This window comes from Plutella xylostella, chromosome 22 (genome assembly GCF_932276165.1).
Source record: "Plutella xylostella chromosome 22, ilPluXylo3.1, whole genome shotgun sequence".
NCBI lineage: Eukaryota > Metazoa > Arthropoda > Insecta > Lepidoptera > Plutellidae > Plutella > Plutella xylostella.
This window is the reverse complement of record NC_064002.1, coordinates 11,790,177-11,807,513: the sequence shown is the minus strand read 5'-3', so window position 1 is coordinate 11,807,513 and position 17,337 is coordinate 11,790,177. Positions and strand designations below refer to the sequence as shown.

The 17,337-nt window shown below is 41.1% G+C and overlaps 1 protein-coding gene across 3 annotated transcripts; it reads right to left on the bottom strand.

Annotated features, from left to right (window-relative positions):
- Positions 1-780: 780 nt before the first annotated feature.
- LOC105380614 (iron-sulfur clusters transporter ABCB7, mitochondrial) lies at positions 781-17,215 on the bottom strand. Of its 3 annotated transcripts, none has more exons than XM_048629147.1 (14): positions 17,040-17,215; positions 16,820-16,925; positions 15,775-15,905; positions 15,274-15,484; positions 14,758-14,924; positions 14,272-14,401; positions 13,136-13,284; positions 11,864-12,038; positions 11,266-11,423; positions 10,738-10,901; positions 10,214-10,343; positions 2,303-2,431; positions 1,324-1,470; positions 781-1,030 (listed from the first exon to the last, which is right to left on the bottom strand). In XM_048629147.1, the coding sequence occupies exons 1-14, from the start codon at positions 17,193-17,195 to the stop codon at positions 785-787; spliced, it is 2,199 nt and encodes a 732-aa protein (XP_048485104.1). In that variant the 5' UTR covers positions 17,196-17,215; the 3' UTR covers positions 781-784. The 3 variants fall into 3 exon arrangements, with proteins under 3 accessions (XP_048485104.1, XP_048485105.1, XP_048485106.1); XM_048629148.1 differs by having other exon boundaries at positions 15,775-15,875; XM_048629149.1 differs by having other exon boundaries at positions 15,775-15,851.
- Positions 17,216-17,337: the final 122 nt, after the last annotated feature.

Below are 17,337 nucleotides of genomic sequence, written 5' to 3'. Positions count from 1 at the left end.
CAATTGCTATTCATAATACCTAGGTATATATTCTTACTACCTTACCTCGTGCTTACCTTGGCTTTATCCAGTAGTGCTTGGACTCTCTCCAATATACCCTACTCAAAGCAAAAAAGTTTGTTTGACCGAACAAAGGTGATTATTTATCGTCTGATTGAATCGACAAATGGGAGACATGCATAACAAATTAAACGCAAAGCATAACGTAACAAATATATTTACTTAATCAAATTACTTATCTGTACAATACACATACATAATTATACTTTAAAAATACAAAGAATGACTGAACTTTGCATATTTTACAACGTAATATTTCTATTATCGTTATTCAACAATCATAATCTGACAGTAATATTTTTATTTACAAAACTATATCACTGTTTTTATCGAGACGCACACAACTTTAACAGAATAGTCCATCACTTACTTATGCTTATAACAGCAATACTGTGTACATACAAGGTAAAATAAATGACGCATAGGTATTATCTGTTTCTTGGTTTATACAAATTATCAAACACTGTAGCTGTACGGACTGAGGAATATAGATGGAATTTTTACACCATTTGGTAAACTGTGCAAACTAAACAAGAATTTGTATAGAACAGGAAAGGCGCCATCTAACGTTGAAAACTCTCGTTTATACGATTCGAACGGTGATCAAAACTCACACTGGGCTCCAAGTTATCTTGCTGTCACTTTGACATTTTAATGTATCGTTGCGTCACGCTGTCAAATGTGACATAAACCTTTCACGTTAATGAAAGTGATGTCTTAACCACTATCGCCGCGGCACTGGCGACGGCGGCGGCGGTGGCAGTTGACTCGCGTCCTTATTCTGCTTATCCCACAATCTGGAATACAGCGAGCTAGGGTTGTTGATCAGCTGGTCGTGGGTGCCTCGCTCGGAGATCGTCCCGTGCTCTAGGACTAGTATCTCGTCTGCATCAGCCACTGTTGACAGTCGGTGCGCGATGCAGATTGAGGTTCGGCCGACGGTCGCTGCTTTTAGCGCTTGTAGGATTGCCTGCGGATGGTAATGGGAGTTAGAATTATTGTGATTTAGGTACAGGTTCCATGGTAATTGAGGGATAAATAAAAATTAAAATATAAATTCAATTTACTCTAAAATCTTAAACACTGTATCGATTTAGCTCAAAATTGATTGTCTGACCTCGAGTCTCACTTTACCTAAAATGGCTTTTGATGATCAAAAGTAGTAGGTATCATCAATATCCGTTCATAATATTATGTTAGAATTTAGTGTAGAATTGTACTAAAAACGCACTAACTAATAATTATTGTATAAATAATACTCACATGCTCAGTAAGCGAGTCCAAACTAGACGTGGCCTCGTCAAATATGATAATAGGCGCGTCCTTCAGAATAGCTCGCGCGATCGCCACTCGCTGCTTCTCTCCGCCTGAAAGTTTCAGACCTCGCTCGCCCACTTGGGTTTCGTAGCCCTGAAATATTAAAAAAATATGGATTGTAATATCTGTCGAAGAACTGATAACTGTTGGGTTGGCAGAGATATGGAGAGGAAGGACTATAATGAAGTAAAAATGAAAGGTTGGCTGGTAGAAATTGCTTTTTAGCAATAAGTCCGCCTTTGTGCGCAAATTATTAGCTATGTTTTTAAATGTTTCCATGTAAAAATTGATTTTTGTGTAAATAAATAAATAAATAAATAAAAGTAGGACGGGACTCTAGACTAGACCAACGATTTTTTTTTTTATCTTTAGACATACAGGTCATAATAGGATGGGTAGCCGACTCTAGACAGACGATTTTATCTTTAGACATACAGCGGCTGGATGAATAAGGCCGAGAATAAAGCGTAGTGGTGGAGGCCCAGTCTAGAAGTGGATGATTCTTTATTGATGATGATGTTGAACACTGACTAATTAGCATCGAATGTGGCTTTGATTGAATAGTGGCAGATTTATAGATTACTAGCTGTCCCCGCGAGCTTCGCTTCGCCTTAAAAAGTTTTCCCGTGGGAATTCCGGGATAAAAAGTAGCATAATATGTTCTTTCTCAGGGTCTAGACCATATATATACCAAATTTCGTTCAAACCCGTTCAGTAGTTTTGGCATGAAAGAGTAACAGACAGACACAGTTACTTTCGCATTTATAATATTAGTTAGGATATGACAAAAAACTTGTACATACAAGTTTCTGTATACTAGGAAGCTGGTGTTATTAATTTGATAACTTATGTACTATTTACTTTCTATTAACAACTATGGGTACTATTTCCTCATATGATGACGGTGATAATAATAACAACCAACCTTAGGCCAAGTAATAACAGAGTCATGTAGCTCGGCCATCTGACTGGCCTTGTACACGTCGTCCCGCGACCGAGACAAGTCGCCGTAGTGAAGGTTGTGGAATATCGTGTCGTGGAACAGAACGCAGTCCTGGGAACAATAGATGAACATGATTTAATATGTAGATCGGATACAATCGAATCGGAACGGACGTGTTAACCGTATGAAGATATAAATAATAAATTAATTAAATAGTGTCTAAAGGATTTTGAACAGTATTTCATAGTGCTGTGAGTTAACAGTGAAGTGCACAGACTGTCATCGTTACTGCTACGGCGAGTTTGAAAATTTAACGTCCAAGAGTCGCAGGCATCGGACCTCTTTGTCCCTCGCGGGCGCGAAAAGACGGTCGGACTCCTCACACAATTGGGGTCGACGACCGGTGCGGTATGCGACGTGTTCGACACCAACGGCTCGCAGCAACAATACGCAAGTAACTAGGCATGACAACAACGGCTACCACTTGTAATGGGTGTAAAAAAAAGATACAAACCCTTAACTTCCTGGAATGTTCCTGTTGTAAGGCTCTGTATGATCTGGACTGTGTGAATATCACCCTCACTGTCTTTGATTCATTTACGCAAGAAGCAAAGAACAACTGGTCATGCCCAGAATGCATATGCACTAGACCAAAAGTAGGAAATACCCATACCCCGATTCGCACTTCATTGATTGGCTGGGATACTACTTTTGTGCAGGAATTAAATGATTCAGTATCGGATGAAATGCATGTTAATATGAATAAAAGAGGACGGACGGATGTAAACAGCAGCAAAACGGAAGAAATGATGTCGAACATACTTAAAGAGCTGAAGGTGTTGCGGGATCAGTCAGCGGAAATAATACCACTCCGGAATGAAATACAACTTCTCACACAAAAGGTTGATTCCATGTCTCTGGAAATTAGCGAATTGAAGCAAGCGGTCCTAGCAAAAGATAATTGCATAAAGCTATTCACTAAACAATCCACGCCATTAGAAGCTACGGTATCACCACCTGTATCATCGTATGCATCGAAAGCGGCGCACGGGATTCCCAAGCAGACGAAGGAGCGGACGCGACAGCTCGCGGAGCAGTCGCAGCCGAGACTGAGGAACGAGGCGGCGGCGGCGGCGGGGGCGGGGGCGGCGGCGGTGGGGCAAGTGCCTGCGGCTACGCTCGCGTCCCGCGATGACTCAACCGCTATGGAATTTTCAAATGCGAATGCTAATAGCCGAGTCGCATCACAGCCAACGGAGAGACAGTCGAATGTTGAAGAGAGAGAATGGACCATGGTGCAGAAGCGGAGAAGTATTCTATCTGAGGTTAAAAAGGGAGGTAACAGAGAGGTTACGAAAATTCAGGGAACTGAGCGTAAGAAGTTTTTACATGTGTGGCGTCTCAAGAAGAACACATCCTGTAGCGAAATAGAGGAACACATAAAAAGTCAGAAAATAGGATGCGATAGTATTAAAGTAGAACAAGTAAAAATGAAATCGGAGAGGGATTATTCATCGTTTATTATAGGAGTGCCGGAGAGCGCATACGATAAGTTATGTGACCCTAATATCTGGCCCATTAATGTTGAGTTTGGCGAGTGGATTTGGTTTCACAAAAGCAGAAACCGGAACAATCCGAACAATATCTCATCCTAACGGGACTGAAAATACTCAGCGAAGAGGCACGGGAGGTAAAAGCTACATATTGAGAACCTATTACCAGAATGCCAGGTGGCTCAAATCCAAGCTGTTTACCCTCAAAACCAATGTCCAGCTCTCAACAGAATACGAATTGATAGCGATTACAGAAACTAATCTTGATAGCTCAGTTAGCGACGCTGAATTCTGTCCCGAGGACTGGACGGTGCTGCGTCACGACCGTAAGACCGCCGGCGGAGGGACGCTGCTGATGGCGCGGCCCGGCCTCACGCTCGAGCGAATGGCTAGGTACGAGAGAGCCACAGAACACTATGAAGCGCTATGGACGAAACTCTCGGTAGACAAGCAACAAGTAATTTATGTATGTATTGTTTATATACGTCCTAATTCTAAGTATGAGTCATACATTAGTTTATTCGAGAACATTGAAGCTGTATGTGAATGTCACAATACTAACAAAGTAATTGTCCTAGGTGACTTTAACTTAAATACGGCAAGTTTCGAAACATTAAATTATTATGATTGTTTTTTAAGTCTTACTAATCTTTGTGAGTATAACAGCGTGACCAATATGCGAGATGGAATGTTGGATGTTGTGCTGACAAGTCCCGAGCTGAGCGGTGCGGCGGTCGTGCGCGCGGTGCCGCCCGGCGCCGAGCTCACGAAGATCGACCCCTACCACCCGCCGCTCGACGTGAAGGTGACGTATGCCTTCACCAAACAAGACACGGTGTTGCCTCCATCTAATATCAACACATCGCGAGATTGGAACTTTGCTAAAGCTGATTTCTTAGGCGTTTACCAATTTATTAATAATATTGATTGGACACCTTTATATGCTTTATCAACGGTAAATGCCGCTTTAGATTTTTTCTATAATAAAATATATGACGTGTTTGATCAGTGTATTCCAAAAAAAGAACGTAAGCCAACTAATACTAGGATCTATCCCGTGTATTACAATAAGGCTATAATACAAAATATTCAGCTTAAGGCACGTGTTCACCGTTCATGGAAACGAACAGGTAACGTACAGGTCTACGAGGAGTTCAAAATTCTTAGGAGCAAATTGGGAAAAGATATAAAAGTGGCTTACAATGAGTATTGTAAAGCTATCTCGGAAAAGCTTCACAAACAACCTCTGCAGTTCTGGAGTCACGTTAACTCACTAAGGAACAGAGGCGGGCGCGAACCGAAAGTGACGAAGGAAGGTAAGGAGTACAGTGGGGAAGCTGCGGCCTCAGCCTATGCTGAGCACTTTGAGTCTGTGTTCCTACCAGACCGGCCTGCGCTGGACCCGAACGTCGCGAGCGCCGCCCCGGCGCCTCCCTCACGGCTCGTGGACGTGCTCGCCTTTACTGAGCGAGACCTCTTGCAAGCAGTGCGTAAGCTTAGAGGGCGAACCTCACCTGGCCCTGACGCCATACCCCCCTACATAATTAAAGGCTGCATAGGTGAGCTAAAACATCCGATACTTTATATCTTTAACCTAATATTAAGCTCAGGTGACTACCCGAGTACATGGAAGGAATCGCGAGTAACACCGATCCCAAAAAAAGGATGTAAAACTGAAGTGGAGAACTATAGACCGGTGGCTATATTATGTGCAATGGCAAAAATATTTGAAATGACACTACATGCCAGTCTGTTACCACAGTGTGCACCATATCTGACGCCTCTTCAGCACGCGTTTCTGCCAAAGCGGTCGGTAGTGACAAATCTGGTAACTATGCTAGATTTTATCGCGCAGGAGATTGACACAGCGGCAGGTAACCAAGTGGATGTCATCTACCTGGACTTCCAGAAGGCCTTCGACCGTGTGGACAATGACACGCTTCTGATTAAACTGAGTCAAATGGGATTCGTGCCGAGGTTGTTGAAACTATTCGCCAGCATCTTCAGGGATAGACAACAATTTGTGAAATATGGCCCATATGTCTCGAGACCCTATGGAACTCACTCAGGAATAAGTCAAGGATCAAACTTGGGACCATTCTTGTTTGTCATCTTAATAAACGACCTGCCAGATGTAGTCACCAACTCTAAGGTACTGTTGTTCGCTGACGATGTCAAATTGATAAAGGCAGTTAACTCTCAGGATGATTCTCTAGAGCTACAGCGTGACATAAATGCTTTGCATAAATGGAGTCAAGAGAATAAGTTATACTTCAACCCCAGTAAGTGCGAGATGATGACATTCTCCAGGTCAAAATCACCGTACCAGCACCAGTACACCATGGAGGGTGCTCCTATAGCGAGAGTGTGGCAGGTACGGGACCTAGGCGTTGAATTTGATCCGCAACTAACCTTCCGCCCTCACCTGGAGAAGGTTACGAAAACGGCTTTCCAGCGGCTGGGATTCGTGCTGCGTAACTCAGCCCCTCTCACTTATGCAGCGACGGAAACCATATACAAGTCACTGGTCCGTAGTATCCTGGAAAATGCGGCGGTGGCCTGGAGTCCCCATCAGGACAAATACATTTTAGCGATGGAACAAGTCCAGAAACGATTCTTGAGGTCACTGTACAAGAAAAAGTACACTTACTACCCATTTATGTACCCAACGCGTTTTCTGGAAGGTTACTTAGGGTATGACTCGCTAGAACTCAGAAGAAACATGGCACTGGCAAAGTTTATTCTGAGTATCATAAGGAATAAGGTAGACTGCTTGGACTTGCTCCACAATATCCTAGTGCTTTTTGTACCTAACAATTTTATGAGAGCAAGGAGACACATGCTTTTGGCAGAGGCACCCTCGCGCACCAACTTGTACCGGGAGTCTCCGGTGCCGCGCGGCCGGCGCCTGCTAGCCCGGCTGCTCGCCGCTCAGCCCGTTGTCGACTTGTTTGCCGACTCACTCAACACCGTGTTGAGAGCGTGTAAAAGTATGGCAGAGATCGGAATGAAAGGTTCGTCCATTATGTAAACGTACTTAAGTAATATAGTTAGGTATAGTAAATGATGTTAAGATATAAGTATAATGATAAGTTTACAATTTGTAGTTTGTGTTTTTAGAAATAACCATATGTAACGCCATAGGTCTCTAGCCTGTAATGTTATGTATGATGTGTAAATAAATAAATAAATATGAATACGGAACAGATAAGTGAAACAAGACACGATACAAATAAATTAAAAAAATATACATTTCCAGTTGTGGTGTAGTGGACTAGGCCCAAACTCTTCCTCTCCTCCTCCTCCTCTCCTCTTCCTTCATCGGACGTGATGGGTCGTGATGATGAACAACCATACCTGAGGCACAATAGCAATAGCTCTCCTCAAGCTCTGCAAGTCGAGGTGGCGGACATTCTGACCCGCGATAGAGATGCTGCCGGACTGCGGCTCCAAGAAGCGGAACAGATCGCTGATGGTACAATACTTACAATACCCTTCGTGTGTGACTCTGACTCACACTTGGCCGGTTTTGTCTGTCTTAATATGTTGTGTTCTGACGTTGATATAGCGAAAAGCGTAGACTTACTGCCAGTTTCTATATCTCTATCTACAGTGAAACTATAAAGTCCTGAAATTAAATGAGGCAGCTATCTTTCATGTAGCAACCCTATATAGTGAAACAAAACTGACTTTGATACTTGAAATTTTGCCTGTGACTACCTACCCTATTTCTGTATTTAAAAACAACTTACCATCCACAAAAAAGCTCATTATTCAAGCTAGAAGGTGTTAATATGAAGGCTAATAGAGAAACCAATAAATATTTATTTAGATAACGTTCCGGATATTTTATACAACTGTATAAAATATCCGGATTTGTTGACGAAGGGCACACTTAGTAAAACATCAATTTCTCTTTTTAGACGGCCTGTTCTGTTTCTTCCAGGAGTTAGAAATATTCCATTAAAGAGCCCTCTTTTGCAATATCCCAGACGGTACTGTCCGATACTTCTATAAAATAAAATAAAAAATGCTTATTAATTTGAAACTACCCTTAAGTTAAGAAAAACAGAGTTACAGAATGAGAATTTAGTAAGTAAACAAAAAATATAACTTCAAGTATCAAAATGTTATGGTTTGACTCAACTTAAACCAACTCAAACCTACATGTATGTAAACAATGTTCGACTTGGGCTCTAAACCTAGGTTTATCGATAAATGAAGCTTTGGTACTGATAAAAAATTAATTATTACAATTTGTACAATGTTACATACCCGTCATAGACGCTGTACGAGCGTAAACATGCTCAAAATTCGACAAAATGTGTCCAGCTTCATGTTCCGCTAAACATTGTATATAAACTCGATAAATAACTTCCCTAGCTTGACTACGAATATTTTTCTTCTCCTTCCTAATTGCAAACAAGCGTAAATAGTTGTTTTTATCTAGATTATCCTAATAATTAATAAGAAAATTGAAAAAACAGCCAACCGCCAACTGCCATAAACAATTGTTATGACTTTTATGTTTCTTTTCTAATGGTGCCAGGCTCCTGAAAATTTTAGTTCCTCAAACATTAATTTCATGAATTAATAGTTTCACTGTATCTATAACTGGTAGTTACTTTCATACGATTTTGACATAATCAAAAGTAACGATCTGTCAAAATCGTATAAAAGTAACTACCAGTTATAGATAGATAGAGATATAGAAACTGGCAGTAACACTTGGCCGGTTTTGTCTGTCTTATATGTGTTCTTACGTTGATATAGCGAAAAGCGTAGCGCAAGACCTTAGACAGGTATCCTGTAGTGGCTAAATGAGGAAGGCTAAGCATCTGTCCTCGGCCTTCCGTAGAAATACATAGACAATAGTAGTGACGTTCCGACGTCATTGGCGGCTATATCCCATTCCACGGGGAAAGACGTCTGACAGAACCTTCTTACATTCGAATAAGGGTAGTTTTTGTTTGTATCTGATGTGGAATGGGATATAGGAGATTTTTAAATTGCATACTAATGTTACCTGAGGCACAATAGCGATGGCTTTCCTCAGACTCTGCAAGTCGAGGTCGTGGATGTTTTGCCCCGCGATGGAGATGCTGCCGGACTGCGGCTCCAAGAAACGGAATAGAAGGCGCACCATCGATAATGGTACAATAACCCTTCGTCTATGACTCCGAGTAACTGCCAGTTTCTATATCTCTATCTATCTATAACTGGTAGTTACTTTCATACGATTTTGACATAATCAAAAGTAACAATCTGTCAAAATCGTATGAAAGTAACTACCAGTTATAGATAGATAGAGATATAGAAACTGGCAGTAACACTTGGCCGGTTTTGTCTGTCTTAATATGTGTTCTGAGCCCCTGTCACAGGCTAACGTGTGGCAATAAGCTAGCCTTGTACGATACTACACAAACATATGGAAAAAGAAGAGCGCCAACGTAGTCACTTTCGGAACTAACAAATTTGACAGTTGACGATACGCAACGTTAACGGAGGTTCGAAAATCTTGTAATCGCTCTGACGTGACGTTTATATAGCGAAAAGCGTCGCATGAAACCTTAGACAAGTATCCAGTGCTCCGTAGAAATACAGTAGTGACGTTCCGACATCATTGGCGGCTAAGTAGATCCTTTGCGGGCTAATAATGATAAATATGCATTTTTCTAGGATATTTTTTAATTTGCATAATATTACCTATGGCACAATGGCTTTTTTATTGCACAATAATGTTACCTGTGGCACAATAGCAATAGCTCTCCTCAAGCTCTGCAAGTCGAGGTGGCGGATGTGCTGCCCGCGACGGAGACGCTGCCGGACTGCGGCTCCAAGAAGCGGAACAGCAGGCGCACCATCAATTATGGTAGAAAACTTACAATACCTTTCGTATGTGACTCCGACTCACACTTGGCCGGTTTTGTCTGTCTTAATATGCGATCTGGCCCTGTAGCACGGGCCGCTATTAAGACGTGACAAAAGTTCTCCATCGCGCCCGCTCTTGAGGCTGCGCGATGTGAGTGAGCGCGATGCGAAACTTTTGTCACGTCTTAAATGCCCCGTACTAGCTTTTATGACGTTGATATAGCGAAAAGCGTAGCGTAAGACCTTAGGCAGGTATCCTGTAGTGGCTAATTGAGGAAGAATGAGGAGTTTAGGTGCTCCGTAGAAATACATAGACAACAGTAGAGACGTTCTAACGTCATTGGTGGCTTTGCGGGCTAATAATGATATACAGGGTGTTGCAAGAAAGGATATTATAAAGGGTATACTAAGCCCTACCCTTTTTGCAACACCATGTATGCAATTTTCTAGGAGATTTTTTTAATGTTACCTGAGGCACAATAGCGATGGACTTCCGCAAGCTCATCAAGTCGAGGTCGCGGATGTTCTGCCCTGCGATGGAGATGCTGCCGGACTGTGGCTCGAAGAAACGGAAGAGTAGGCGCACCATCGTCGATTTACTGTGGAGAGAAAAATATATTAAATATAATAAAAGTACCAAAATGTTAAAAATAAAAAGACGTACAGGGCAGGGAAGTACGGTCAGGGGCAGAGAAACTTGACCACTCTCAGAAGCATTGTTACTATGAGAGGGGGGTCAGGTTCCTCTGCCTCTGACCATACCTACATAAAAACTATATTCTCAATGTTTCGCATACAGTGCTGCCGGCATCCGATCATCTAATGAAATTCCAAACTGCAGATATGTATTTATTGACATATAGCACTTTACGTCGTAGTTTTTAAGCATTTTCGAACCATAATTCTTTTTTTTTCAGCTAGTTTATCTTACTCGTATAAAACACACAAGGTTAATCATAGCTATAATATGTAAGACTATAAAATATTGCTTACCCACTTCCTGATCCTCCAACAATACCGATTTTCTTCCCGGCTGGTATAGAGAAAGTCAAATTGTTGAAAATAGGCTTTCCATTGATGTACTTGAAGCTCACATCATTGAAGTCTATCGTCGCTGTTTTCGCGTCCACTATTAGAGGGGCAGCTTGGGTCTTTTCCTGAAAGTTAATTAAATATTGTTTTTTGAGATATTAATAAGTCTGTTTCTGCTAGCTAGCTGAAGCTACAAAACATAACGACACCGCTTTACACACATGTTATTTGTTCAGTTTATTTTTACATGACTTATTTTTTTCACTTTGACTTCGAGATACTGCTTCGAACTGTGATTGGTTGAGCCGAAACATTGTAGACGACTGAGTTAAAATATCACAAACATAGCGGCTAATGATTTGACTTTGGTTGATGAAAATCTGCGTCAATTGCATTATTTAAAGACACAACATGTAAAGTCACACATATATTATTATCCCTTTGTAGCCCTCCTACCTCTTTAAAGTAATTATAAACCAGCCAACCAACCTTAATCCGCGACTGCACAGTCATCAGAGTGAACATGGTCTGCATGTCTATCAGTGCTTGTCTCACTTCACGGTACACTGAGCCGAGGAAGCCGAGCGGGATGGACAGTTGGAAGAGAAGCCCGTTCACCATCACTAGGTCTCCTACTGTCATGTGTCCTGGAAGGTTATGTGGTTATGTTAATGTAGGTTAAAGATTGGTCATTGAAGCTCCTATTTTAAACCTGAAATAAGATAGCTGTTCTTTACTAAAGTTAAATACATTCGCGAGCACTGAAAAAGTTGCATCCACTAGGTAATTGGCTATGTCACTGGAACGTTTTCATTGCTCATGAGTGTACATGCTGATATAAAATGAATGGAACAGCTCTGATATCTTTGTGTTCATAGTAGGTATCACGTTTCATCTACATTATAACGGTCTTGTCATGCCTTATGAAACCACTTCACTGACCAACTTATTACTTTTAGTTAGCCGGAATGGAAGACTTTGTTTCATACATTTCCAAAGATGAAGAACATAAGTACATCAGAATGAACCCCCGAGCAGCCCCTTTCTTACTCTGCCCTTTTTGCCACACCCTGTATTAAAACCATACCTTGAGCAATCTGATTAGCAGCCATGATCATGATGAGACTGAGCCCGCCGCTGAATATCGCGTGTTGTCCGAAGTTCAGCAACGCGAGTGAAGAGGCCGTCTTGAGAGAAGCAGCTTCGTACTTCTTGAGGCTCTCATCGTACTTCTCGAGCTCGTACTTTTCGTTGTTGAAGTACTGTGGATGGAAAGAAAATATATTTTGATTATAACAGCTGATTTGACTCTTTTAGATCGAAGGTCTATTTTGTTCGAGAGGCCATGGGTTCAAATATTGGCATATACATGAATTACTTCCATTCAAATTAATTCTATTATATTATATATTTCATAACAATTAGTTATTATTCCATTCCATTACCTACGAAAAACATCGTGAGCAAACCTACACATCTATATTTTAAATGTGTATCCTAAGTGCATTGAACTCATTCAAAAACGGACATACGGCTCGCGTCCTATAACATGAGTAAAAATAATGTACAGCAGGTGGCTCACTTGCGAGTCACCTCTGACTACCCCTTCGGGGATTACAGTGGCGAGTATTATGTATCTATGTCGCAGGCAACTGGTTTAATCTCCTGTTTGATTGAACCACTAGCCCGTTCATTGGATGGCGCTGTTCAGTTGTATGACTAGGCCGAACGTTGATTGTACAAGCGTCACAAAACGTCCAACTAGTTAGCTGACTTAAAATCAGTCAGGTGGTGAATAAAACAAATATGGCGTCTAACAGCTAACAGCTGACTCTTAAATCACCTATATTGTTAGTTTTTTGCAAATAAATTAACCTTTAAAGTGCGTTATTTGTGTTAAAATAGTGTGAAAACATGGATTTACCTATTATTACGCCGCGGGCGGATAGTTTCAAAGAAAAAAAGTGGCGAAACTGGATAATTATGAACAACAATATGAAGGTACGTTTATTGTTATTGTTTAGTTAATTTGTGAGATAAGAGCTTTGTAACAAAGTCTTTTTGTTGACTCTTGTCTGGTGATGTTCACCCTAACCAGACATTACAAAGTTGCTATACTATATCCCATTCAACGACTTCGCTGAATGACGTTCAGTCAAGACGTCGAACGTTACAATCAACGACTTGACGAGTTGTCCTTTAGTCATACAACTGAATAGCGCCATCCAATGAACGGGCTAGTGGTTCAATCAAACAGGAGATTAAACCAGTTGCCTGCGACATCTATATATGTAAACCTATTTGTCAAGACACACTGACACTCCATCACTCTCTCCATTGTTCATCTACCACCACACACCTTGACAGTCTCATAGTTAATGAGCGAGTCGACGGCCTTGTTGCCCGCGTCGTTCTCCGCTCGGTTCATGTGCACGCGGAACTGCGTCCGCCACTGCGTCACTAGCAGAGTGAAGGCTGCGTACACGCCTACGCAGCCGAAGGCTAGGCCTGGGGAATAGAGAGAAAGAAACATTTATTTGACACACTGAAACAGAACAATAAAGACAGAACAGAAACAAGAACGTTTAGTGCGATGCTCCAACCGATAACCTTAGGCGCGAATTACACAGAAAAGGCATAAGGCGAAGGCGCAGCGCAGGCATCTTGCCGCTTCAAAAGGTAAGCGGCGACGAAACGACATGCCTTTGCCACGCCGCTTGAGTATTCTTAACAACCTGCCGCTTACCTACATTTTGTATTGAAACGTTTTGAAGCGGCAAGATGCCTGCACCGCGCCTTCGCCTTTTTCCTTTTTTTGTGTAATTCATGCCTTTGACTGGGAGATGGTAGCGAATGGGAGTGTTGTGGCTTTTGTTATAATGTCGATGATGGTAATCCCAAAACACCTTGATGGTCACCACTCATATTATAACCGTAACGTAAATGGATCGCCTCTTTTTTTCTGCGAAGTTGACAGTAGAAAAAAGAGACAAAAGACGCATGTATTTAGTACGCAGCCCGAGGTGCATTACAGCTACTAATAAAACAACTGGAATTTAAGGAAATAGAAGTCGTCGTTTCTATTTAATTAATATTCCCTGCACTGAGAATTCAGAGATACAATCTGTGTCAATATTGCAACAGTGATATTTTAATTTTCTTTCTCACTTAATTACACATTAGCATAATATTCTGTATAGAAAACAAATATTTTAGTAAGTGGGGCATTGTGGAATGTACGCTGCCCACAATGCTATTGTAAGTAGTAACATATTATTTCCCATAAGGTTATTACACCAAAAGACAATATTTACGTTTCGTGACAACCTGAGTCACCCCCTTTGGGATTACTATTAAACTTGCTGGCAAACTAAACGATGAGGGTAGCGTCAAATATATCAGGATTCAAACCAGTGACCACTCCACTGATATAACTAAGCAACAAACACAATTACATGCAGCACAAACAGACTAAACATAACTAAAACAACTTACCAGTGAAAGCAAGCCCTCCTTTTAGCCCCAGTATGGACGACACGAGACACAGTTCGAATATTGTGGGCACCACGTTGAATATCATTGCAGAGAGAACGAAGTTTATAGCACGCGAGCCTCGGTCTATCGTCTGAAAGAAGATAATATAATATTATGTTTGTTGTCATTATGTTCAGAAATTGCTTAGGAAAATAACTGTTTCAGTATTTTAGTGGCCAAGGGAATACAGAATGGGCGATTAAACGAGATAAGTCCCCACTCTTATGGTCCCAGTAAGGACCGGGATCCACTCTCCGTATTAGTATTATATTTAAATAGCAGATCGAATCCAGTGGCCTGCTTTAGAAGAGCCCTACGTCCTGCAGTGTACTGCTATAGGCTGATGATAATTACATGGCTACCCACTCGCTGAAAAGCCAAAGGAACGAGACTTTACTTTTCAGACGTGAAATCAGCAGTAAATGTGAACACCTGTACAATACTGACCTTAGACAGCGCGCCAGTCTGCCTGCCCAGGTGGAAGCTGAGGTCCAGGCTGTGTAAGTGAGTGAACACGTTGCACGCCAGCTTGCGTATCGAGTGTTGGGCGACGCGCGCGAAAACCGCGTTGCGGAGCTCGTTGAAGCCGGCGGCGGTGGCGCGCGCTATGCCGTCTGGGAATAGGGGTGGCGGTTATTGGACTGACCACCTTAGGATGCGTAATGGATCCCGCACACTGTTAAAACAGCCTTAAATCCTGTTTACATTTAATGCTGAAATCAACTTATAATATGAGATATGCCATAGACAGAGTGTTGTGGCGCTTCTTGAGAGGCCTATGTCTAGCTAAAGACAATTATGGACGATAATTATAATGTAACATAAAACTTACAAGGTGGGTCAGGCAGCTAGTTGGTAGATAAACAATAGTGATTGATTTATTAGTTTGTCTTTGAGATTGGTGAAAGAACAACTAAAGTTTAAAACTCGATTCACTTTACATAAGACTGACAAAATACTTACAACCAACCAAAAGGCTGAACACCGTAGTGCCCACAGCCTGCGGGACGGTCTCCATGCCCAGTATCAGTTCTCCTCCATTAGCCACTGCCATGCCCTTGTTCACTTCATCAACGGCATACTTGAAGAAGAACGGGACGGATATGTTCATCACTTTCGCACCAAACAGAAGTGAGAGGGACATCACTACTCGGTCTCGGATTGCTTTGTCATCCTGAAAATGGAATTGAATGTAAATTACGCTTAAATGCGGAAAATCAGCTCACCATGATGTAAATTACGCTATGGATTTGGTTGGTTAAGTTGTTGTGGGGTTTAGTTAAATTGTTTACTAGATAAGGCAAATAAGCTTCATAATATTGCTGAAAAGTTGCAAAGTTTAACATGAACCTTTTGGAGACACTCAGCAAAAAATCACATTTTTGATATGATCTGTCCCACCCACATAACCCACCCGCAAAAATACATTAACATTTTAGACAACAGAAAGAAACTTGGAGTTACCTTCGGCCAAACATACTCCATCATCCCTCTGATCATGTCTGTACCGCTGACCGGCTTCGCATCCCCCAGGTTTATATCTTCACGAGACAAAACAGATGCGCCTGGATGAAAGCAGTCTCTCTTATGGATACCTAGGAAGGGATTGACCAATCAGGAGAGAGTTGTAGGGATGATGGTGAGGATGGAAGCGGACATAACTGGGAAGGCGTGCGGGATAGGAACGAAAGAACTGCGTTTCAACCAAGCATTAAACACAACATGGCTGTGAGAGGTAAAAACAGATTAGCAACACAAAAGTAAATTAGAAATTTGCATATAAATGAGTAGTTTTGAAAGTGGTTAAATGGACGTAAGGAGAAGGGCAACATGGCTATGCACATGTGCTGTTTGGACAAATAATAGGTACTTTACTACAAAAAATACAGGAAAAATGTTGGTGGGTACATAAACTGAAACTGGGAATAGTATATTGACCATAGATTGACAATGAGAGTTTAGGGTTACACAAATTTTGTCTCATCCTTTGCTGGGCATAAGTGCTTTACTATTTAGATATTTTTTCAAGTCATCTGATAAAGAATGGCAAGTGAAGTGTGAGATTATGTGTTTCATCGTGTTCAATCATATTTGTGAATCTAATAGGTACTAGATAGTAGGCATAGGTATGCCGTTGCACAATTTAAATGAGTGCCAAATTCACAAGTCAGTAACGTAAACTGAGATAATTTTTTATAGGTTTACTATCAGTTCATGAGGTCAATCCTGATACATACATTGATATTCATCATTATTTATTGTTATTACAGACAATGAGTGCTAACAATTTTTATCAAGACAAGTGGCTGTTTGTTATCATTTCCGAATAGGTACCTAAAGAGTATCCATACGTTAAGTAAACATGATACAAATTTACCTACAAGGTCATTACCATGCCAAATATTATGTAATATTCCATGTGAAACAGCAGGCTACTTCCTGGTTCCAAGGCATGTGGTAACATTAACTTATAAAGTCTATAAGTTTCCATGTAATTAACATAACTTACCGACCGGGATTTTTCCCGTTTTTGGTTTGTTGGCCAAAACTGCCGCCAATACATTTTTAGCCGTATCAGATCCACCGGAACTACCAGGGGCGGGGGTCGAGTAGTGCTACAATCAGATAAACCATTACAGTATTAATAATTTTAGTCTGGTCTTTTAAAATCATTAAATAATCAAAAACACTAAAAAGTTTTAACTATTTGCAATAACAAAGTAACTTACTCGAAAATAACAGGCAGCCGCGCAATTTTTACCAATCCCATAACTGCTCTGTTTGTCTAAAATAAAGTATTTGCTAACTAAACCATTTTTACTGAATTTATTGTGATATAAAAATATTTTTCCTATTTTCTTATTTGACAGCAGCACAGCCGCCATGTTCACGTTTGACAATGACACTAAAAAAAACAATCTGACAGTTTAACAGCTATCTGTGCTGAGTATCTGTGGATAAAATAGTGATGTAAAAAAAATCGATTTAGATTGTAAATGAACCTTGACTATGATTATTTTAAGCCTT